Genomic DNA, 26,025 nt, shown 5'->3' on the forward strand with positions numbered 1-26,025 from the left:
TGATCACCAAGAACAGAAAGTATACCATATTCTATTTCAGATGATTTGTCAGAACAACCCTTTCATTTTACCACAAAAATTACCAGGGCATTTCGATAGCAACATAAAACAATTTTATGGGTCCTGTGATGACATATGCCCACTCTCACTTGTTTAATCAACATTTTTCAAGACATCATCACTGCAATTTAGAGAGAAAAAAAATAACTAACAGGCAGTTGTCCTTGAGCCAATAATTTAACCTACACAATTTCTTCAGTAATGTCTAAAAGATTTCCTAGTGATAGAATTTTGTGGTTCCATAAAAGGAGTTTTACTAATTTCAAAACTAATAAAGTCTAATGTGTTAAAAAAAATTGTAATTACCCATTTTCATTCGACAGCCTGAGGAGCTGATTTCCTCTTCGAACTCCTCACTAAAAACTGTAGTCTAGTCATTTGGTACATTTTTGGATTTCAATTGACTGAAGCGGGGGCAGCTCATTTTCTGTACTGAACGAGTATGATTAGGGATTGTCTCAAGAAGGAAGAATAAAAACAAACCGTAGCCCTGACACTCCCACTCACAGCAAACATCCCACACACTAATTGATGTCGGCCTGACAGTATCCAGAAAGAAGCAACCTTGCAGTTTATTGAGCTCAGTCTTTTCTGGCACTACCGATGGGACTCCGCTAACAGGCACCATCTTCCCGGTGACCAAGACAAAGAGTTGAGAGCATGCATAGCACCCTTCTCTCCTTCATACTGCACCTCCAAGCCATGCCTAGGTCTTACAGAATCCATCTCCAAGTTGTGCCTAGGATTCACCCACTTCGCTCCATCCTCATGGCTCCTACCCAACTTCAGACCACCATCATATTATGGAGGAGATCCACAGCAGCACTCTAGCTGGTCTTCTGACCTCCCATCTTAACCCTCTGTGATCTTTTCTCAACACGACAACCAGGTCCCCTATTTCTCCAGTCTAATCTCTGTCCATGACCCTCAACCTTCCTTACACTCTAGCTTTCAGGCATATGGTTTTTCACTTCCTAGAAAGCACCATGTATGTTCCTTCCCTCTCTCTCTCTCATTTTCCCTACTTCCTCTGCTTTCTACATCTACATGTTCCTTCCTCTGCCTCTAGTTTTCTCAAGTTCTCCTTCCTAGCACTTCTTTAGAATGTCTTCCCTGACCCTTCCTATCTGAAATATATATTCCACTGTGTGCTTGCCAGCATTCTTTACATCTCCTATCAGGCACATACCACTCTGGATTTGAATCTCTGCTTATTTTTGTCTCAACCAATCCCAACCTGGGATGTCAGGCTTCTAAGCTCTGTGAGGACGGACTGGATTACTAATTCACTATTATATTTCTGGCTTCTAGCGCAAGGCCTGGCATATAGAAATTACTGCTCACTCAGTCTTTTATAGAATGAATATGTGACACAAAATTAACATAGCAAAGGGATGCCCCAGCCGAGGATACACAGTAGATCACTGAGCCTGTATGTGCCCTTCCTGTCCTCAGTACAGCTCTACCAACCTTTCAGATTTTCCATGGGTAGGTCTGAGATTCAATGCAAGATTTTACCATTTTCTTGGACATCTAAATAATAATTGTGGAACATGATTTTAATAAGTATTAACATACAATCTAGTTGGGTAATTACATACACTATTTCTAAAAACTTGCATTGGAAGATCTTCTCCTTCATCTCCTTCTCATTCTCTTACTCATTCTATCATCCAGCAACACCAGACTCACTGAATTACCAAAATCAAATGCCTTGCCATATTTCTATGCTCATCCTTCATTTGCTTTGTAAATATCATCTCGTCCAAGAAGCCTTTCCCCAAAGAAGTTAATAATATCCATCCTCCAGAATCTGCAGTGCATTGTTTATACCTATATTAATGTATTTCATGAAGCCTTATTTTATGGTTATTTAGGTATTTATTATCCCTTTTACACCACCCCCCCCACTAGTCTTTCCCTTCCATCCACCTCTACCCCATCACCTATATCTTAATCTTAAAATCAAGATTGTGTCTTTTTATTAGTGTAAGTACTCACACACTCTGTCTGCATTGTTAGATGTTTCAGTGGATACTTGTTTCTTTATTTGTGTATTGAATTTAGTTCCTAAAAACTCCTGAAGAACAGATTAAAATAGCACTGAATAAACAGATCTATATGCTGACAGAGATATAATACTGAAGCTAATATTATTGCTTTTTAATAGCACTACAGGTTGGGAGTTTTCCTTTTACACACAAATGTGTGAACTCTATCTTTCGGAAAGCAGTTGGCAATTCATATTTACTCTAAATGTCATCCTTTGAAAAATATCCACTGTGAAGTAATCACAAGACAGCTGTCAACATATTGTAGTTCTTAGATGATGCTACAGGTGTTGTAAGGTGACAGGTGATGTTAGATGACAGGTGATGTCAAAGCCTACATTTCATTCAGGTGAGAACGTTTTATCAGAAAAAAAATTAAGAGGAGAAAAGATACCTGGAGTCCTTCTACATTTCTAAAGATAACTCTCAAATAAAGGGCCCCAAATAGAATTCCACTTCTCATCCTTAGTCATGGTGAATGGACTATCATGGAGCCACTTCATAATTCCACCCTGCTGTCCTATTGGATCTTTCACTCAAGTGTTACGACTTTCTACTTCTGAAGAGTAAATCAGTTCAGTACCCAGGTCTGACTGAAGTACAAAGAAGCAGTAAAAGTCTCTTTTTTTCCATATCCACTTGTTCATCCAAATATTTGGGCCTCTATAAAATAATTCTCTTAGGAAAATGTAGACTTAATTTTATTGATGCTGCCATTACTCAAAGCATATTTGGTACTCATATTTGGCCTGTGACATGCTCCTTCAAATACTCCCAATGAAGGGAAGACTTTGTCATTGAACTTTTGGGTTTGGAAATGAATCAGAAGTAAATGAGAGCTGAGGCTTGTGTGCGAATAAGGTAGGTGACCAGGAAAAAACCACTTGGTGAACTAATTCTCAAATTGTATGAGAGCTTTGTAGTCTCACATTTTACAGATGAAGACACTAAGGCTTGGAGTGGTTTGATAAATGAATTGACAAGTGACTCCAAAGTAACAAAAAATTTTTTTCTGCAATTCATAAACCAAAATAACTGGTTATTCCACTGTGTAATATACTATTTTTTGACTAAAGAAATTATGAAATAACATTGAATAATGATATAACATAATAACAAAATGACCCATACCTTACCTGCCCTCAGTAAAACTACTTTCACTTTTGCATGTCACCTTCCACATGCATGAATTTAACAAACCTAGAATAGGGCATACATACCATTTTGTTTTCCAGTTTTTTATTTAACATTTAAGTATTTCATGGATATTTTAACAACCAAATAATATTCCATCCCATAGACTTGCCATCACTTATTCAAAATCTATTCATTTACTAATGCTGGACCTATCAATGGCTTCCAACACCTTGCCATTATTGATAACACAATACTGTAAAAAGCAAAATAAGTCATTCCTACCAAGCGCCAAATAAACATTCCTATCATACGGTTCCAACATAGAAATTAATTTTTAAATATTAATTTTAGATCATAATTCAGCAGACACAGATATGTACACAAATATATTTATGAAGTGTCTGTCATCCTGATCCTCTAAAGAAGCCATGTTTTCAAACTGGAGGACAATTAAGGTTACTATATAGTACTGCGCTAGAAATGCTTGGCATCTAGGATTATAAAAGACTTTTGAAATCTAGATGTAGAAAGGAAGGTTTCTTTTTTTTAAAGATTTTATTTATTTATCTGACAGAGAGAGAGAGCACAAGCAGGGGGAGCTGCAGGCAGAGGGAGAGGAAGAAGCAGGCTCCCCACTGAGCAGGGAGCCTGACAAGGGGGGGCGGGGGGCTCATAGGGCTCAATCCAAGGGTCCCAGGATCATGACCTGAGCCGAAAGCAGGCACTTAACAAACTGAGCCACCCAGGAAGGTTTCTATCCAGGGAAAGAAGATGACAAATCTCTTACTAGAGAAAAGGCCCGGAGTCACTCTGCACATTTATGATAAGCAGTCTATAAATGTGAAAAGAAAAATCTTGAATATTCATTTTCAAAATTATTCTTATGGTTTTCATAATTGAAAGTAAAGATTACTTGTCCAATGATCCCTGCATTTATTATTATTAGTGGTCAGTAATAATGATAGCTATCAAGAAATATTAATTTAATTATTATTAAAATAATAAGCACCAAACCACATAGTGAAGTGTTTCTTTCCTCAGTGCTGTTGCTACATGACAGAAGTTTATGAAAACACAGCTCAGAAAGGCTGTGTGATATAGTGAAAAGAATACTGAACAAGAAGTCAAAGAGATAAGGATCCTAGTTCTGGCTACACAGCAAACAGGTTATGGGCACTGGGCAAATCACTTACAAGTTAACCTCGGCCTCATTTTCTCAATCTGTAAAGGAAAATACAAATGAGTAGAAATGGTCTACCTAAGACACCTATTCCACTGACAGGAACTTCGAAAAAGAATTCCTCTTTGATGAAGGATGTGCAAGGGAAAGTAAGGCCTTGCCAAACAGGTTACCCAGAAGTAGAGCCAGCCTTGAAAAAAGGCAGAAGTAGGTCCTTGATAGATGATATGGTTTAAGGAAAGCCAGCAGGAAACACCCAAAAACCAATGCCTGTGTGCTATACACTCTTCAGTATTTTTGTGATATCTGCAATTCTACTGTTAATGGTGCCTCTTCTAGGTCTTGAAGCCTTCCTCTATTGAATGTTAATATGACTTGGAGTCTGCACCTTAAAAATGAGAACCTCCAAAAGGAACTCCAAATTGGGATTAGACTCTTGAGATTGGGAGTAGGTAGAGGATGATGGATAAAATTTCCTGGGGAGAGGACAAGGGTGATCAATGCCCCCAAATACATAGACAGTTAAACTGTGTGACCGGGGTTTGGCCCTGCTTACAACAATGTTTAATTGGGGGGGGGGGGGCACCTGGGTGGCGCAGTTGGTTGGGCCTACATATTTGTAGGTTGACTTAAGGACTCTATCCACAAAATAACCCAAATGGTTTAAATAACAAAATAAAGGATTTTATAGGAAAAAATATAATCTACTTTGGTAGCCTGACAAAAACCAAATAGAATCAAAATAAAATTCAAATTAGTAGCATTACCATAAAAATATAAAATCAAAGCAAGGGAAGAGCACTGTATGATTTTATACCATGATGGCTGTTGCAAATTTGTTTGTATATTTTATTTTTCTATATAATATTGACATAAAATGGTTGCTATAGTGGTTTTTTTAAGTGAGTGGCAGAACTCCTATTGCAAAGAAGAGGTTCCCTTCCCACCTTGGGCTTGATAAGAGAGCCTACACCTCAGTGTACTCAATGACACCACCTGGGTGGTGCAGTCGGTTGGGTGTCTGACTCTCGGTTTCTGCTCAGGTCATGATCTTAGGATGGTAATATCAAACCCCATGTGGGGCTCGGGGCTCCACCAGAGTATGCTTGAAATTCTCTCTCTCTCCCCGTCTCCCTCTGCCCCTCCTCCCACTCACACTCTCCCCTACCCCTGCTCTCTCCCTCTCAAATAAATAAATAAAATCTTTTAAAAAAATAAAAGAAGGCAGAAAGGAAGAAAGGGAGGAAGGAAATTATTCTATTTAAGGGAACCCATAGTTATTTTAAAGACCTTCTACAGTAATGAAGAATTGTATGGATAAAATGAATTTTCATTTATATTTTTATTTTTAATAAAAGCAAGAAAAGAAAGATGCATACTTGGTCCAACTAGGAGCCTATTGCATTGGTTTTAGGAAGAGAGGTTAATTGTTTTGTCAGGGAAGCAGCCAACAGGCGAGGGGCTGAGAATAGTTGGATTGTTTTCCTCCTACCTCTCTGCTATTCCTTTACTATCTTCTTAACTGGTTTCTCTTGCTCTTCTGATGCCTTAATGTTCATTCATTCTTTAAGTCTCAGATGTTGGCCTTCTCCTCATACCCTTTCTTAGAGAATCCCTCTGTTTCCATTCCACCTCCATCAGTGTGGCCCCCGGGCTTCCATTATGAGCAGACAACTCCCAGATGGCTGGCCCTGACTTTTCATGTTCCAATTCAAGACCGACTAGCACTTATAAATGATGCCATATGAATGGCTGTCACCTCATGTTCCTTTGCTAAAATTAAACTTAACTTCCTGTCAAAACTGAATGCCTTGTCTGATTTCTCTTTGCGCGCGTGTGTATGTGCATGCATGCGTCTGTGAGTGTATGTGTGTGTGTGCCAGCCAAGCTTAAATTTGTTCTATTCTCATAACCAGGCAATAATGCTGACCTCCCTTGCTTCTTTCTCAACACAGTTCTTTCTATTGACTGTTCTATCACTCTAGTACTCACGCCTGGACTTATTTCTCACAAATTCAAATATTTTAGAATTGCAAGTCTCTGGCTTTCATCAGCCTGTCAAGGAGAAAAAAAAATGGGAGTGGGGGTATGAACCAAATCAGGGTTTTTCACCTATGTTAATTAGACTCCTAGGCTCCACAGAGCTTCCTTGGCAGCTGCCAAATCAGACAATAAAAGACCAGTAGAGTATGGCTCCAGCCCCCAGGCCCACTTTTCCCACAGCAGCTCCACCATTATCTGTTTCATATGTGACTTTCAAGTATGATCTCATCTGGAAAAAAAACTTGTAACATTACCTTAAGAAAAATAAGCTTGAAAACCACTGTTAGGTGACTTTTTAAGGTCCTCAACTCTAAAATTCAAATCCTATGGAATCTGGTAATGTAATTATTAAGATAGTATGAAAGAAAGTCCTCTTTGGCTTCTCCTTCTGTGCATCGTTAGATCAATTTTGGCTCTGGCAACCTGAAGAATTTGAATGAATTTAGGGTAAAAATGCCGGAATTATTGTGAGTTTCCCAACAGTCCGCAGGATGATTTAGTAAGCCTCTGTAAGTCCACAGCTTCTGTGATAAAGTAGGGGCACATCCCCAAGACCGCACTTTCTGAAGTCCTTAGGATCCCCATCTTCTTCCCAAACTGAAGCACATCATGATGATATGCTTTCCAGCCCACCTGTATTTCATCTGCACACAAAAAGGAGTTTCTGGGCTCCAGGTCCACGGAGATTTGATAGTTTTGGCTTTTTCTTTCTGTTTCATGTCCCTTTGCAACAGTAAATAAATAAACAAATAGCATTTAACAAGTGTTGCCCTGGAGCGTGAAACTGGCTGGTTTGACGTCAAGGTGCAGGAGGCGAAATGCTGAAAGTGGGTTCTGTGATTGAGGTCTAGAAAGCAGCAGCTGAGCAAACCGTGCGTGCGCAGGGGTGAGGGCGGGGGGTGATTGCCGCAGAGCCACGCTTCACACGCAAGGCAGTGAAGACTTCGTCCAGGCTTCAAGTCTCGGCGATCGGATTTTCTCTTCAAGTCTGCTCACCAGCTTGACATTTGTGCACCTGATTAACTCTGAGTATAAGAATTCACCTCATACTCAGAGAGACCTCATACTCAGAGACTTACTATTCTTATCTCTACAGAAAGGCTTTAGGCCTAAGGGATCGGACCTGGTTTGAGCGCTGAACGTGTGGCTAGTCTGAATTGAGATGCCCGTAAGTAATGCAAAATAGACACTGGATTTTGAAGACCTAGTGAGAAAAAATATGTAAAATGTCTTCTTAATACTTTTGTATTGATTATATGTTGACTCACATTTTGGACATTATTTGGATATATTGGTTTAAATAAAATACATTATTAAAATTAGTTTTACTTGTTTCTTTTTACTCATATTTTGGCTACTGGAAAATTTTAAATTATATATGTGGCTCACATTAACTATCTATGGAAAGACAGTGATATACTGAGAGTGCATAAGACCTAGTGACAAAAAAAAAATCTAAATCAAGTTTCTGATTTTACTGCTTCTTGAGGTAAGTCACATAAGCACAAATCCCAGCTTTTTCATTGACCTTGGGCAAGTTAATTAGATCTCTCTGTGCCCCAAGGTTTTTCATCAGTAAAATGAATCATGCAACCTATCTTATGAGGTTTTGTGAAAATCAAATAAATTAATAAATGCAAAGAACAACTGTCACATTATAAGCACCATAAACTATGAATTATTCATATCCCTAAACTTGTTTTTTTATTACACTAAAAGAAGGATAGATACTTCATAGGATGAAGTTAGAATATACTCTAATATATTTAAAATTAATTTATAAATCATAAAAACTAGGTAAATGTTAGTAACAGTTCAGTTCTAAAAGTCGTTAAATCTCGGCAACCCTGATGGTCATTACAAAGTTTCAGTCCTCCAAGTTAAATATGAGTACAGCATTCATACTTCTTCATCCTAAAGTGTCAGTAGGTTGGCCTACTGTGCATATTTTTGTATCCTATCACAGACTGTGCTGAGAATGACTTTTTAGTAAAACATCAGAAGAGCGTAGGATTGATGCCAACCTTACTCTCAAAGTCATGTTTATACATATATACTGGGGCATTTAAATTGCTCTCTCAATAATTTTGATACCGCATAGTTTTTAAGTTGACTTTTTGGGCTTTCCAGAACATATTGTACGTTAGAAGTATTTGAACATACTGTAAGAAAAGATTTCAGCCACAATATATGGTGCAACTCCTGAGGGTAAGGAAGAGATTGTTCTTTAATTTCTTTTCAAAATAGCATGCATACTTGGAGATTTATCAGAATAACAGATGTAAAAGAAGAAGTGATTCTTAGGATAATTTTTTCAATGAAAACCTTTATTCATTTATTTCACTAATAGTTGCTAAGTGGCTATTACCTGCCAGGCACTATTCTAGGTACCAGGGACATAAAGATAATCAACATAGACAGAAATCTTGCCTTCATGAGGCTGTTCAGTATCAAAATTATTAAGAGAGCAAGTTAAATATCGAACATATGCATATATACCCAAGTTAGATGGTTATGTTGGTAGGCATCAATCCAGAGCTTTTTTGACTTTTTACTAAAACACCATTTTGAACTTAGTCTGTGAGTAGGATCAAAAATTCAGTCCATCTCTTTGCTAAATGTCAATGTATGCATGATCTTCTGTAGTAAAGACTCATTATGAAACCCCAGCAAGAATCTCACCTATTCAATGCCAGATGGCACAAAAACAAACCATTTATAGAGTGGATTACAAGTAGGCTATATACAAAAATGCTGTCTCCACATGATTCCTAGTCTTTCAACCAAGTGCCAAGGATTTATGTGCTTAATTCCCATTAGAATTTACGAGAATTAACAAGGCATGAATGAAAAATATATATATATCCTTAACTGAAAAGTGAAAATCTTGAAGACCGCCCCCCCAAGATAAAAGTTCAAATTTTGCATGCATTTTTGATAAGAGCCTTTTAAAGTTACATTTTAGAACCGTTGAGGTTGTAAGTGGGGAGCAGATTAAGCATGTGCTGACTTGGCTTCACAGAGGCTGAATTTTGGAAAGGCTACATGGCGCAGTGGAAACACTCCCTGGTCTAGGAGTCCACAGACCAATTTGGTTTTAGTCTCTAGCTCAAGAACTTAAAACTTTCTGGGTGCAGAAGGACCAATGTATGTGAAAGTGTTTTATATAATGCTAAGCAGTAAATACTCCTGTACCTGCATACAAGACATACTTGAACAAGTAAATACCTCATTGATAGAGAATTTTAAATCTTATATGATAGAGTTATTGTTTTTAATTAACTGATCAGATATACTAGGAAAGAAATGCAAGAAACCCATGATCCCCTCGGAAGAAAAACCTGGAGCTTAAAAAGAGCTGTGACTGTCAAGGGATTTAATAAAAGCAGAACAAAATGACAGCAGTCATAGACCTACACACCACAACCCCATAGTGACTAGAGGACACACTACACTACATTAAGACTGCCAGAAATTTTTGTGTTAAGAATTATCACAGGAAGATAAATCATTTACTTGGAGGCTTATCACTGGTGTTTATCCCTCCAGCTTACCCAGACAACCGCTTGCCCAAACAACTAGCAACTAGTTCTGAAAATGTTAGAATCATACCTCTATTCTACAGTTTTAATTGGGACTAAGTGATATGAGACCCACAGCCAAAAAGTATTTCAAATATTGGAACTCTTGGCATTGGGCCACTTCCACATCGACCTCTTAAGCCTGTTCACCTGCCCATCTCTATGCAGCCCAGTGACATTCCAAGAGACGATGGGTAACAGCGAGAAGCACAGACAATAGAGTTTGTAGATGTAAGACATTTTGTGTTTTGAATCTTTATAAATAAGACTCACATTTGTCATAATGCATGCATACAACAGTATTCTTTATACCCCATGGAAATGATTAATGATCCTTTTGACAATAGCCATGCCAGAAAACAACAGCTATAAATCACATACCAACTGCCAATACAGAACGCCATAATTCTAGATCAGATAAAGGAGAAAGGCAATCCTGACCAAGTTCTTCTATGCAGTGAAAGTGTATACACCCATCCCTAGTTATTACTGCCTTCTGAGAATGAGCTACCACCCTGTTTCAAGTTGTTGGAAGCATTGTCCTATGCTCCCCCTTATTCCCAAGATTACAAACTCTATCATCAGTTCTGGCCTTTGTTCAAGCTAAGAGGACTTAAAGAGTGATTTGGCTGGTATCTTTTTAATTATATTCAATTAGTAAGATGAATCAGCACTATTTTATATAAGAACCTCTTATATTCGGCTCTTATTTATGCCTGGTAATGCAAGGAAAGAGGTATCTTCTAAAAAGAAGACAAAGAAAAAGCAAGAAAGACAATCCTGATTTTTGCCTAAGAGTAAAATCATTCTTGTGAAGTCTTTTTGTTGTTGTTAAAGATTTTATTTACTTGACAGAGAGAGACACAGTGAGAGCGGGAACACAAGCAGGGGGAGTGGGAGAGGGAGAAGCAGGCTTACCGCAGAGGAGGGAGCCCGATGTGGGGCTCGATCCCAGGACCCTGGGATCATGACCTGATCCGAAGGCAGGCGCTTAACGACTGAGCCACCCAGGTGCCCACATTCTTATGAAGTCTTTTTCCAAATGGCTAAATGGCCAGTTTCTATTTCAACCCCTTTCCTGTTTGTCCTATAGATAATTATAAATAAGCCATAGGCAAAACTAGAGTAGGGGATATTCATCAATTAAATTTTTTTTATATTACTGAGCCTTTTACTTCTCTATTGATAAATCAGTTTTGATTTTGTTTTTGGAATACATCACCGTTTTGGCTATTAAAAAACTAATTAACATGAGTCCTAAGCCAAATAAAATCTGCAGACATTTCATCACATATTTGAGCACCAGGTTAGGGGCTCAAAGCATAAAATATCTGCTCTTGGCTTAAAATCTGCACAAGCGACCTTAAGTTACTAGAAAACGGTTTGACATTACTGAATAGTAAAGCATATAAGGAATCATGTAAATGCTAACGTAATAAAGCTAAGAAGCAACCAAAATTTCCCCAAATCCAGAGTAAATCCTTGGCCAAGAAAACTTTCTGCCCATAACACAAATAATTATCCCAACCTTATTAAATTAAGAAAAACACAGAGTTCAGTTGGAGGCTGTGTCATTGTTTTTCACTGTTTTTCTTTTATATCCTCACACTGCCCAGCACAGCACCCTTTATGTAGTCGGTTCATAACTCACATTCAACAAAAATGGGTGTACTGTCCTCCATGTGCCAGGTTCTGTCTGGGCACCGAGAAGAACAGGGCAAAATAAGACAATGTTTGTATTCCCATAGGAGTCATATTCCATTTGAGACTAGAGTTTGCTGAATAAAGGAAATAATGTTGCCCCAGGACTTACTCTTAAATCCTTTTTAATGTAAAATCAGGCAGATAATACCACACTTTTATTTTTACCAAATGTCAACCAAGTTAAAGTAGTAACCATATTTACGAGGTATGGAAAGAGAAAATTATAAAGTTTAAAAAAATTAGTAGAAATGATGGGTGGTCTCTCATGGTTCATCTCTCCCTCCAATTCCCCCCGCCCATCTTTCCCTTCTTCCTATTTCTTAAATGCAGGCATTCCCTTCATTTTTCAGTTTGCCCAGAGGGAGTGGAATGGGTAGTTTTTTAAATTTATTTTACCTCAACTTCCTTCTCTCTCAACAATCTCTCCCTTGGTAATGTCACCCAACACTTATTCTAGCTCTACCGTCATCTACAGGTACTTCCTGAATTTGAGCTCTTCACTTCCAACAGCATATATCTCAATACTGGAATGTTCCACCAGCATTTCACATTCAATATGTCTAAAATTAACTCAGAATCTTACTTACCAAACCAACCCTCTCTTTTTAAACTTTTGCTGCCCCAGTTAATGGTGTCTCCTGCCTCCCAGTTACCCAAGCTCCAAAACTTACTCTTCAATCTCCCTTGCTTCCCCTTTTTAACCACTTGATTAAAAAATATATATATATGGCTTCTACTTCCTCTTAACAATCAGATCCATCCCTTTGTTTCTGATCATCCTTCACCCTCCACTGCTACCCATTTAGGCTTTCCCTACATTGACGCAGCTGCCAGCACACTGGTCCTATCTCTTGATTTTTCATTTCTTTTTTTTTTTTTTTAAGATTTTATTTATTTTTCAACAGAGAGAGAGACAGCGAGAGAGGGAACACAAGCAGGGGGAGTGGGAGAGGGAGAAGCAGGCTTCCCGCTGAGCAGGGAGCCCGATGTGGGACTCGATCCCAGGACCCTGGGATCATGACCTGAGCTGAAGGCAGACGCTTAACGACTGAGCCACCCAGGCGCCCGATTTTTCATTTCTTGCAAGATCTAGCACAATGACTCCTACAGAGTAGAACCTCAACAAATATTTGTTGAATGAATTCAATAAATGAACAAGTTTTCAGAGAGAAGGAAATTGTCAACATAAAGGTCAGAGATGGTAAATCACTAAATTTTTAAAAGCCTGGATCTTAAATTGAGAGAGAAGATCTTAGAGATGCTAGCTTTAAAATTAAAAATGAATTATATTAACACTTTGAAACTTGTTTTGTGACAGAGTAGAGAGAAAACTCTAACAAATGAACCTTTTAGCATTTTGGAAAGGAACATGCCAGATTCTTAATCTTTTTAAAACTCATTAAAATTCTGAAGAAATCTCACTGTTTGAGGTGTTCACAATTATGGTGATTCCTAACTCCCAAGGCATAATTTTTTAAATCCAGTGGCAGTTTTGGGGTCTAGAGTATTCTTTCACTGTGTTGTTCCTCAAGCAGGTGGAGCACAAACCCCTAGAAACTCTCAGTTACTTAGATGTCACGGTGGAAAAGATTACTTTTTGCCACAGACGAGAAAGTGAAAACCATTATCAAAAATAAATGCATTGGGGTGCCTGGGCGGCTCAGTCAGTTAAGTGTCTGCCTTGGGCTCAGTCCATGATCTCAGGGTCCTGGGATCAGGCTCCCTGCTCAGCAAGGAGTCTGCCTCTCCTCCCTCTCCCTCTGTCCCTCATCCACCCCCCCCACCCCGACACACACACCGCTTGTGCAGGCATACTCTCTCTCAAATAAATAAAATCTTTTAGAAAAATAAAAATAAAAGCATAATCTCTCCTTCTGTTGGTCACTTGTTCCAGGTTAGTGAATTTTTAAAGTAAGTTCTTAGAAAATGTTTCCATGTTAGTCCCTGATGAGAGCTTTCTTATCAAAATAACTTCCAGGACATTTATAAAAAGTCTCTTTTTCATACATAGTTTTAGATTTTGTTAAGAATTGAGAATACCAAAGATATGTGTTTTTAAAGTTTTAGAGAAAAGCTTGAAATGGGAGAAACATCACTTTAAATGAATGATTAAAAAATCTTTTCTTAGAATATTTTCATCCTGGGGCGCCTGGGTGGCTCAGTCGTTAAGCGTCTGCCTTCGGCTCAGGTCATGATCCCAGGGTCCTGGGATCGAGCCCCACATCGGGCTCCCTGCTCCACGGGGAAGCCTGCTTCTCCCCTCCTTCTCCCCCTGCTTGTGTTCCCTCTCTCGCTATGTCTCTCTCTGTCAAATAAATAAATAAAATCTTTAAAAAAAAAAAAAAAGAATATTTTCATCCTAACCTATCTTTCTCTGCATTTGCCAAGGACTGTTTATTTCCTGACACATATTTTTACATAAATAATGCATAAAACAAAAATACTGCATTTGCCCATCATGAGATGTGCGTCACTTAGCAAAAATCTGATGTGTCTGTCTGATTAATTTTGAAAAGAAGATAATTGCTGCTTTAAATAAAATTATATATATTTATTATAAGAACAAATTAAGCAAATTACATCGGTCTTCCTAATCCACTGATCAATAGAGTTAATGTAATATGCAAAGAACTTGAAAATCTTTAGACTCCTTCAAACCCAGGGTATATAGTATTTTGCTGTTGTTTGCTTTGTCTCTTTACTCCTAACCCTACAACCAATTTTTCTAGGTTTCATGGTATAAGGAATCAAAAAGAAATTAGTTAAGATCAAATAAGCCTATAATCCGACCCATTTGAAGCAATACCTTTACATTAACTTATGGATGATATGAAACTTTTGTCAGCTATTAAATATATTTTTTAAAAATTCCTGTTGATTAAAGTTGCAGACTTCAATGTTTTCTCCAGTAGAGTTAATGAACTGAATGGAAAATATCTCATTAATTTCTTGAGCCCCCTTGTGAGGCAAGAAAATGACATTCTCATCTAACAGCTGGAAAAACTGAAGAACTAGTGAATGTAACTGCACTCAATTACAAAGGAAAATAATGCCTCTAATACAATACCCAAGGATGTAGATATGAAAGAATATTGCAGACACACACATTCCCTCTCTTATTTTTAAGGAATCAATACCTGCATCTTACAGTATGAGGATAGTTAAACCCTTGGATCTTGGCCCTATACCTTTTGGCAGAGTAAATTAATGCCTCACAACCTGGCAGTGAAGTCACCCTTTTAATTTACTTTTAAATAGCTTTTCCCTAATCCATCTGGCCAATCCTGAATCTTCAGTAAACTTATTTAAATTTCTTATTCTATAGATTTTTTTTAACTGTAAAATTTCAGGAAATAATAACTCTTTGCAAAGTACATTGAGACCCTAATTGGGAAGTAAAACAGAACAAATTGAATTGATTTGTAGTTTCACAAAAATGAACTTGACACTTCACTTAGAATTTGTAAAACATCGTAACAGTTTTGAGATCCTCTGAATTTATTTGTTTTGCAAAAAAGTGGAATGTCTCACTTGAATGGGAATGCCCTCAAGTTACTTCTAGTATTGCTGTAGGATTGATTTTTCTAGGTTAAGGGAATGCAAAAGTTAGGTGTTTTATATGTATTCTTTTTTTTTTTTTTTAACAAATCATTATCTATCTTTTAAATGGGTTTAAGACATCCCAAAACAAATCAGGAAAAAGGAACATCATTTCAGTATTACCAACATAGGGCTTTGTGTAATGACTGTGACACCATGACAGTGAAGTATTCATTTTTAAGCTTTAAACAGAGAAAGCTTTACCTCAGTGTGTCCAATAGAAATACAATATGTAAATTAACCCATATTATCTGTATGCTGATTGGCTTGAGTTCCCCCGAATGTCACAATCTCACCACCCAGCAATGAGGTATTTTACTGCTGTCTGGAGATCAAATTATTACTGTAGAGAAGATCTTTATTTTTTCTGTTTCATTAACAGATTATTATAAAGCAATAAGCATGCAGGAGGAGAAGCAGACGTTTTACATTGGGAATTAATGAAAGCATGTCTGCTCGTTTTTTGGAGGTGGGGAGTTGTTTAAAATCTTATACCATCCCCACAAACAAAACTCTTCGGAAATGGTAAAATAAGGAAATGCATGATTCCAGAGGCATCCCTAAGCACCCAGTTGTCAGGCTATGTGGTGTCTTGTGATATCATCGGACCTTTTGGATGGGTGTAAGTTTTATGAATTCGTTATATTCCTAGTATTTTTCTTCCGTAAAAACAGAGGGGGAGGGAAAGGAAACTCACACACACAACCGCTTTGACATTACCAATGTACTGGTCAGCCGTACTGGCAAGAAGGAAAAAGAAAGGCTGTTGCTCTGTGGGGTGGAATGTGAGGAATAGTCATTTAAAATTTTTGTAAGCCTGATTCTATAGTCATATTCGTCAAGGTAAAATGGATTTAAATCATTTTGCAGTTGTCCTCTGAACTTAGCTTCTCCCTACTTAACACATATTTGCGTGCATTTGAGAATTGAAGATGACTAACAAAGACAAGGCTGCCCTAACCTGCTTTCCCTCCTTCCCCATTGACAAGATTTTTCGTGACTGCGCTCTTTAAAAAATACATATTTAATTTCTTTTTCTTTCTTTCTTTCTTTCTTTCTTTCTTTCTTTCTTTCTTTCTTTCTTTCTCTTTCTTTTCTTTCTTTATCTTTCTTTCTTTCTTTCTTTTTCTTTTTCTCCCCGCTCCCACCTAACCTGCAAATGCAAAGGTCAGCTGGGGAAATCATTAAAAAGGAAATCTAAAAGAAGCTTCCAATGCATTGGACCACCCTAAAAGAGAAAGGAAGGAAATGTTCGGGGAAGGCTAGGGCTCCGGGAAGCTGAAGAGGGGGCGAGCGCACCCGACACCGTGGCTTCTCCTGGCGCTGCCCTAAGGGAAGAGGATGGGCCTGAGGTCCTGAAAAAGCCTTTCCGAGCCCCCACTTCAGATGTGGGGATGGAAAAGTTCAGAAGCAGCCAGAAAGGGACAAAAACCTAATTTTGCCACCTCAACAGGACAGGATATTCAATAAGCCCTGCCAGCTCTGGAAACGGGTCGAGGATCCTGTTGGCTCCACAGAGGCTGAAGCAGCCCTCGCCGCCGCCCTCGCCGCCGCCCTCGCCGCCGCCGCCGCCGCCGCCGCCGCCGCCGCGGCGGCCCCTGCGTTACTGGGGGAGACGGTGCCGCTGCGACAGGAGAGGACGCGGCTGGAGCTCAAGGAGGCTCCAGCGCGCAGGCGCCGCCGAGCCCTGCCTGGATGCTCAGTCAAGGCACTAAGGCAAAAAAAAAAATCAGCAATTTATAGAAAGAAGAAGCTATAGTCTGTCGGGATATCCAACGCCAACAGGTAGGAGGATATACTCTCGGTTAAGTTTGGGGGGAGGGGGGCGCACAGTGTTGATGAAACTGCAGGTTCACCGGCACCGAGCCCTCCCTGAGGTTTTTTGTTTTTTGTTTTTTTGACAATAAACTGCATAATGGAAGTACATTCAGACAATGCATCTTCAGTAGGGCTTATTGAGAGCTCCATTTCTGGAAAGCGTTGCAAGACTGAGGAATATCAGACTGCGAATCACCGGGAACAGTTCCCTTGCAGCACAGAAGCAATCTCTCTCCCCATCTTCGCGTATGTAATGCATGTCTCTCTCCCCCTCCCCCTCCTCCACCCCACATTATAAATCCAGGGGTGGCGGATTTCAGGTTTCGTAATGTTGCATGATGTGATCGGTATTTACCCGGGGATGTACCGGTGGGGAAATTAAAATCATCGAACGCAGTTTTGCCTGGGCTTCCATCAGCATATTCCGGGCTAGCGAGAAGTGGCAAAGGAAACATGCTTCGTGGGAATAACAGAAGAAGCCGATTTTCCTGGTGTGGCTCTCAGGCACCCAGGACACAATGTGCATTTTGTTTTAAAATGAAGCCACTTGCGATTTGCAGCAAAGATTATCAGTGTAAATAGGAAAGGCTTAATTGCCCAAGAAACACAGGTTCATGTTAAATTCATTTGAATCCAGGCAGCCAAGGTTTACAAATGGAAGTGCATTATTCCTCTGGGTGTGTTTCCCTGGCCAATATTTACATTAACCGTTTTTAATAATCATGGGGGTTTAAAGGAGAAAAGATTTACCAAAAATGGGGGGTAGGGTGGGGAGGGAAAGACAAAAGATTAAATCACATCGAATCCTGGATAAGTTCCTATTAATTTCAAAGTCTAATGTTCAAACTGTGCTTTAAGATGAATCAACAAATACTCTTCTTATAATATGCAGCATGAATAGTGGCACTTGAGTTAAAAGACATATTTTGCAAGGGCTCTTTGGATCCATATCAGCAGGAAAGCTGCCTGTAAAACACTGACAGATACTAACAGAACTCAAATAAATGTAGGGAGTCTCGTTTCTGTCTCCTATCAGCAATCTTGTAGATTCCATTGTAACATTAGTGATTAACTCCTGGACTGGCATATTTTATGATTGTGGAACATTTCATTCCTTCTGTCCTAAAGGTACCCAATCAAATTTATGTTCTCCAAAATAGGGACATCTTAAAATTCATCTAGTTCAGAAAACTAAACAAGCCATTTTTCTGAAATCTCAAACAAATACTAAAGCAAATAATATTATTCAAAATTAAAACTTTATTTGCTTCCTCGTAAATGAACAGCTTTATGTTAGCACTGCCTGACATCATTACTTGTTAACTTAAGAACTGATAGCTCATTTTTTTTCCAGATATTCTGATGGCAAATCAAATGGAAGAAAAGAGGAAGCATGACTGCAGATCGCATCAGTTCTCTTTGTGGATTACATTTTCAGTAAAATGTATGGATCTATCTTTTCCTTCTTCTTATATCTAGATCATGAGACTTGACTGAGGCTGTATCTTTATCCTCCATCCATCTATGGCGAACTATAGCCATGCAGCTGACAACATTTTGCAAAATCTCTCTCCTCTAACAGCCTTTCTGAAACTGACTTCCTTGGGTTTCATAATAGGAGTCAGTGTGGTGGGCAACCTTCTGATCTCCATTTTGCTAGTGAAAGATAAGACCTTGCATAGAGCACCTTACTACTTCCTGTTGGATCTTTGCTGTTCAGATATCCTCAGATCTGCAATTTGTTTCCCATTTGTATTCAACTCTGTCAAAAATGGCTCTACCTGGACTTATGGGACTCTGACTTGCAAAGTGATTGCCTTTCTGGGGGTTTTGTCCTGTTTCCACACTGCTTTCATGCTCTTCTGCATCAGCGTCACCAGATACTTAGCTATCGCCCATCACCGCTTCTATACAAAGAGGCTGACCTTTTGGACGTGTCTGGCTGTGATCTGCATGGTGTGGACTCTGTCTGTGGCCATGGCATTCCCCCCAGTTTTAGATGTGGGCACTTACTCATTCATTAGGGAGGAAGATCAATGTACCTTCCAACACCGCTCCTTCAGGGCTAATGATTCCTTAGGATTTATGCTGCTCCTTGCTCTCATCCTCCTAGCCACACAGCTTGTCTACCTCAAGCTGATATTTTTTGTCCACGACCGAAGGAAAATGAAGCCAGTCCAGTTTGTAGCAGCAGTCAGCCAGAACTGGACTTTTCATGGCCCTGGCGCCAGTGGCCAGGCAGCTGCCAATTGGCTAGCAGGATTTGGAAGGGGTCCCACACCACCCACCTTGCTGGGCATCCGGCAAAATGCAAACACAACGGGCAGAAGAAGGCTCTTGGTCCTAGATGAGTTCAAAATGGAGAAAAGAATCAGCAGAATGTTCTATATAATGACTTTTCTCTTCCTAACCTTGTGGGGCCCATACCTGGTGGCCTGTTATTGGAGAGTTTTTGCAAGAGGGCCTGTAGTACCAGGGGGATTTCTAACAGCCGCTGTCTGGATGAGTTTTGCCCAAGCAGGAATCAATCCTTTTGTCTGCATTTTCTCCAACAGGGAGCTGAGGCGCTGTTTCAGCACAACCCTCCTTTACTGCAGAAAATCCAGGTTACCAAGGGAACCTTACTGTGTTATATGAAGGAGCATCTGGAAATCTTTAGCCTTGTGAAACACTAACCTTCTCTGCTAAGCAATCGTGGCCTGTAGCCATATCTTGAGAAGAAAATCAAGAATGGGATCAGCGGTTATAAGGATTTGGGCAACATTCTGCAGTCTTTGCAATAGTTCACCTATAATCCTATTTTAAATCTCAGAGTGATCCTGCTGACTGCCGGCGAAGGTTTGTAATTAAGAAAGGACTGAACCACTGCCCTAAGTTTCTTTATGTGGTTGAAAACTAGATAATGAAAGTAGCAGGTGCTAAGTATCAGTGCTAAATGCTGTGTATATCACTACTTATGAAAAAAAAAACATCAAAAAAACAATTAGCATTGGACATCTTAATAAATTAAGTTGACATGAGGTAAATGTGTTGATAAAAACTAATTTTAGAAGTTTGAAGACTTTAAAACATTTCATACTATTATTGTTTTGCAAAGACTAAAATATTTGGGGACTTAAAGTACTGTAATCCACTAAAGATGTGCCATGAATTATTGGATTATCACACTTTTAAAAATTCGCCTTGTAAGTTTGGGGAGCATTCCAAAGCAGTATATTGGTTCCAATTAGAGTTTACTCTTTTTTTTTTTGTATTAATACATTACTATTTCTAAATACTACTTTCCTTACCTACTAGTGAAATTGCTAGCATCGAACTGTATTATGTGGTTTTTGTTGATTTGGTATAAAGTTTTTCCAATTCATTTATATTTTACAAATGCTAGATATTGGTCTGGGAGGCAACATTAATGGTACCAACTGATCACAACTGAGCAGTTCTAATAATGCAGAATAAACACATGTTGCCTTAAAGGGTTATCTAGTATCTTTCATCTTATTTAGCATTGGAGCAAATAGGGGAAATCGAATTAGTAACTGGTCATGGTCATGCATCTGGAAGTGCATGGACGATCATTTAATACTCTTTTTCCTTTTTCCTCACATGGTTTGAAAATTAAGGTGCACATCACTGGGATAATGAAAATTTCTTCTGAGGTGTGCTACCCATTCTAGTGTGTTCTAAGAAGCAGGCAGTTGATGTATGTTTATATTTTAAATCAGCTGTCAAAGGGAGACCACAGCCTTAGTATGACATCCTGCACAATTTGTGAAGCATTTATTCTACCGAAGGCACAGTCTTGTTTATACTTTCTGCACATTCAGTGTATTGGTCGTTTAAATTATTTCAGTTTTAACTTGTGAAAGCTTATAATATGATTTCTGGTATTTTAGAAATACATTAGAGTCTGTGAGTCTCATTCTTTAAGATACAGATGTGTGAATTTCAATATAAAGTTGCATTTGCCAAAATTTACCCGTGTAGCCTGTTACTTTTCTTGGAATAAATTTTACATTTTTGGCAATTAACAATTTCTTTTGACCTGGGAGGCAAGCACAAAGTAGGAAGACTAGCTTTATTATGGTTTTGCTTTTTTATTTTTGTAGCTATTATGTTTTGGAACTGGAAATGCACGAACGATAGGGAGCTTAAAGCTGGTAAACTGACAATATTATCTACAAAAGCATTATTTGGTAGCTTATCATAATTATTTCTCTATTTATTCTTACAAGCCAGTAATGTTTAGAGATACATACCTGCTTAATTGATTGGTTCAGAATTTTGATATAAATACCACATTTTAATTTGGAGCAATGCAGAAATTTTGGATTCTAAATATATAACATCTAAGAAGAATGGTTTACGATAATATTATGACAAAACCAGAAAAGTTATTGTTTTTGTTTTCCATTGTTTTCATTTGTGTTATTTTTGTTTGGTTTGGTTTGGTTTGGTACTTGAAAAATAAGATTAGGAATCTAATGGAACAGAATTCTTTATTGCTACAGTACTTCTGTAAAGAGAATATCAATATAAATATAAATAAGGAAAAACAAATCACTGGAATGTCTCAATTATATATGCAACTATTCAGTTTTGCTCATATGAGGACAGCTCAAGCCATGATTTAGTGAGCACTGTGTTTGTCCTCATTTTACTTTATACCAAAGTTGATTGGATCTGAGACAAAGTTTAATGTACAACAGGAGTTGAATCTAGCAATAAAGACCCCTTGTTGATACTAAAATCATTATCCAAAATGCAATAAAGGAAATGTTATCAAAAGGTATTCTGATAACATTGTTTCCAACTCAAAAAAAAGTTATAGTAGAGGCGTAATTACAATGATTATATTTATAGAGAACTTTGCTTAGAGGTTCAAATATCACCAGCAATCAGTGGAACATTCAGCGATTGTCTTGCAGCCAGAGATCAGCTATTATCAACACTAACCTCCATAACATAGACAAGAAAACTGAGGCATAGATTGAAGGTGGGGGATTGAGGAGTCAAAAGCAAGAGCCAAGTGAGATTGCCTGACCTCACCTAGCTATTTGGAATAACAGATTCCAACAGCTTTGGTAAGTGATCAGTGAATAATGCAGAGCCATCGTGACTTTTATTTAAGCTTCCTTTTGACTAACTTGGCATTTCAGGTCAAGGGGCAAGCACTGGGTGAGATACATCCCCAGTTAATTGATGCCATTTGTAAGTCAATGAGTAATGGTAGCAATCCTGTAAAAGTCTGCTTCTGTGTCTTAATGACCAAATCACATTATCTATTTTGGCACCCATTCCAATATTCAATATTTAAAAACAGTTGGTAACTAATTCAACTTGAAAATGTTAATAATTTTCAATCCCTGAAAATATTCCCACTGGCGAGTCTAACTTCCCTGGTGAGTCTAACTTCCCCATCCCATTATCAATAATAATGTGTCCCTCCTGGACTAATTACACCTGAGCTGAACAGTCTTTAAATTGTTTTCCTTAATAGTGATGATATGTTTGCATGGATGTGTCTATACGACCTCATCTGCTTCCTTTGGTGCACAGTGGATTTATTTGTGAGATGCCTGGCTGGAACTAGGCATTCAGTCTGACTGTGGAATCCTATGCAGCTATTAACTGAGGCAAAAGGAGGTGAGTAACTTGCCCAGTTTCCCACAGAGGCCCCATTTAAATAACATAAATTTAACCATACTAATTAGAAAAAAATTATTTCTAGGAAAACCTATTGACTGAATCACCTTCTTCAAGTGTTAGCTGGTTGGATTTCAATACCAGCATTTTTCAGAGGTTAGATGATTTGTCATTGCTAACACGTGGATATGGCCACTTATCCATTTCTCTCTACCTCCATGACTGCTACTTGAATTGCTTACTAATTTATTTATTCATTCAACAAATATGTATTGGGCCCTGGGGCTTGGTGCTGGGAGCACAGTGGAAAACAAGACAGAACAGTCTCTCATGAAGATTTCTTAGTCTAGTGGGAACGACAATTAAATATGTAGTAGCAACGAGTTACAAGTGTTATGATAGTAAACATTTCTAAGAGGGACTTGGTATTAATGGCCATAAATGGACTGTTCTCCCATTTTTCCTTCGGTGCCTTACCTCATATCTTTTCCCAGTATGCCTCGGGATCTTTTATGTATCATATTGCCGCAATTCAGAAGGAACCTCCCGTTCTGCTCACACTTCATTTCAATGAATCACCACGTTAGATTTGGGAACCGAAGTTCCCATGTTGTTGCTATACACAAAATAACAGCAAAATCTGAGTGTTAAAATTACCCCATGTCCTGACTGTCCATGTCTACATGAGAGATATTTTAGTTCCTTCGAGAAACTTGGAGGTGTCTTTTCCTACATACTCATACCTTCCTACAAAGTAGCATGAGAATGCCTGGGTAAAGTGTCATCAAAGAAGGCACTAAGAAGCCAACTCCTGGTGTCCTCCCTGCTGCTCAAGCAAAGATGGGAATAACCTGTGCAACGGGGTGCATATCTTTTACTGTGAAAGCATGCCGCTGCCAAGTTTTTAAAGTCCCTTTTTGTAGACACCGTAAAACTCCCTGAGCCCATAATCTGAAAGGTTTGTTTGGCCTCTAAAATTTATTTCTATTGCAAATACGATTAAAGAGCTTTACAATGATAGAGACATATTTCTTTTCAGCTAAGCCATGTAATAGTCGTGTTGCAACGGGGATTACTATAGGACAGTTTGTAAACAGAACCAAAACTTCACTTCTGTGTGTTCACCATTAGATAAATTTATTTTGTTCCATTTTTTTATTTTACGCCACATTGTTATCCAAACAAACAAAAACCAGTTCATATTGATGCCATATTAAAAAGAAAAGAAAGAAAAGAAGATGATAAATGTTAATGTTTCAAATACTGGTTAAACACATTATTTAAGGTAGATTGTTGCCAGAATTGTGGGTTATTTACAATTCCCAAACCTCGTGAGTTTATTCTTCTGTGTAAACATACATCATTTTCATGTTTGTGAATATTCTCTTCTAAATGTTTTGAATGGAAATTGCAGGGTCTACTAGGATAATTGTTTATTGTTGACTTTTTTTTTTTATTGTTGTCAAATCTGGGCATGCTAGTGTTCTGTGACTTCCCCAATTTCCTCAGAAACTCTTTTTTACACCATATTAAAATGATAGAATTGCTTCATTTTGAGGCACAAGCTCATAATTAGTCTCAAAATTGGCTGGATTTTTTTTTTGCCATTAGTCAAACAGTCAAATAAGTTATGGTTATTGAAAACTCGAGCAACAGAGGGACTTTTTTTTTTTTTTGGCTGTTGGCCTTATACTGCAATGTAACAGGTCCTAAAAAATATATTAAGACCAAGAGGCTTTAACTTTATAAAAGGATTATATAAATAAGACCTGGTTTTTAAAATGGAAAAGGAGCTTTTATATCATGTCCTTTTGCCAAGGGGATGATGTTCATGAGTTACGCAAACCCTTTGGATTAAAAGGCTTTTAAAGCCAGTTTTCCTCCCACCAGATCAGGCAGTTAATACAAGGGCTGGAATCCTATAAAAGCCCTGGAAGAAAGCAAAGAGAATGTGTTTACCTCTGAGTGATTGTAGAAAAAGGCCTCAAAAATGCCACAGATGGTGTGGGGCTTGGAATTATTCACACTTGACATTCACAACCAGCTCCTAGTTCCTTTTGGTGCCACTGGACAACATCATCCTCAGAAAGACACAAGTTTTCAAGCTTGGCTTGGAGGCAAAAAGCAGTTTCTTTTTTTTTTTTCCCCTCTGTGTGTTTAGAAAAATAATAGATTCTTGACACAAATATTAAAATTGATATTATAATGTACATCTTGGTTTATGGGGTTTTGAATAGACAATAAAAACACCTTTAACTGATATGGATATTCAAGATCATGGGATGAGGAAGTAACTTATTATAATACTTGGAAAAATGTATTATAATATTAAAAAACTTTAAAGCTGAATTGACAGTTGAACTTCAACTAGCTTAAAGTTAATTAGTTGTTTCTTTTCATAGCTTTAAGAAAGAAAAATCTGACTAGATGAAGGAAGAAGAGTTTGTTTCTCCTCCATCAGGGGAAAAATATGTTGAATTGAGAGAATTCATTTTCTCTAGGGAAAAAAGGAATTTAGGTCATTTTTAGTAAGCATTTTCCTTAGACATAATTCAATTCAACAATCGTTTATTGTGTGCCTACAACACATATGATCTTGGGCAAGTTACTTAACTTTTCTATGCTTCATCAAGAAAAAGGAGATGATAGTACAAATATCCTGGGGTTATTGAGAGGATTCAGTGAGTGCATCCTTGTGAAGCCCTTAGGAGAGAGTCTGGCATCTTAAATAAATTTTACTTTTTACCAGCTCTCTCACAGCTCACCATCTAGCCGCAGAGATACAAACAAATTATGAAACAATGTGATAAGTGCTGTGAGAGATTAGCGTTAAAGAAACACAGACAAGCAATTAACTCTGTGAAGATGGCAGAAGGAAGGTGAGACAGGAAAGGTGGCAACTGAACTCAGTCTTGAAGGATCATTTTAATTTCATCTGCCTGACAAAGTTGGGAAAGCCATTGCAGACAGAGGAAATGATAAAATGAGCAAAAGGCAAAGAGATTCTGGAGCTCATGTTGTGTTCAACATAGGAATTCACTAATCAGAGAAATTTAATGTTGTGTGGCTGGAGCTTAGGTCCCTGCAAGGGTAGGGGCAATGTGGTACAGAGGTTCAAAAGCACAAGACTTGAAAGTTTAAGTCCTTATTCTGTCCTTAATTTACTAGCTTTATGATTTTGAACAAGTTAATTAAACTCTTTGAGTCT

The 26,025-nt window shown here is 38.2% G+C and overlaps 1 protein-coding gene across 3 annotated transcripts; it reads left to right on the top strand.

The window, feature by feature from the left end:
- The first annotated feature begins 16,605 nt into the window (after positions 1-16,605).
- GPR85 (G protein-coupled receptor 85) lies at positions 16,606-21,888 on the top strand. 3 transcript variants are annotated; one of them, XR_014139189.1, is made up of 4 exons: positions 16,606-17,141; positions 17,303-17,420; positions 18,529-18,618; positions 19,730-21,888. XR_014139189.1 is itself a non-coding variant. In XM_031024120.2 (3 exons), exon 3 carries the CDS (start codon positions 18,699-18,701, stop codon positions 19,809-19,811), a length of 1,113 nt encoding a protein of 370 aa, XP_030879980.1. In that variant the 5' UTR covers positions 16,606-17,141; positions 17,303-17,420; positions 18,529-18,698; the 3' UTR covers positions 19,812-21,888. The 3 variants fall into 3 exon arrangements, 2 of the variants coding, with proteins under 2 accessions (XP_030879980.1, XP_030879982.1); XM_031024120.2 differs by having other exon boundaries at positions 18,529-21,888; XM_031024122.2 differs by having other exon boundaries at positions 17,306-17,420; positions 18,529-21,888.
- The last annotated feature ends 4,137 nt before the right edge of the window (positions 21,889-26,025 follow it).

The sequence above is a fragment of the Leptonychotes weddellii genome, chromosome 12, assembly GCF_054177405.1.
Source record: "Leptonychotes weddellii isolate Sample4059 chromosome 12, ASM5417740v2, whole genome shotgun sequence".
Taxonomy (NCBI): Eukaryota; Metazoa; Chordata; class Mammalia; order Carnivora; family Phocidae; genus Leptonychotes; species Leptonychotes weddellii.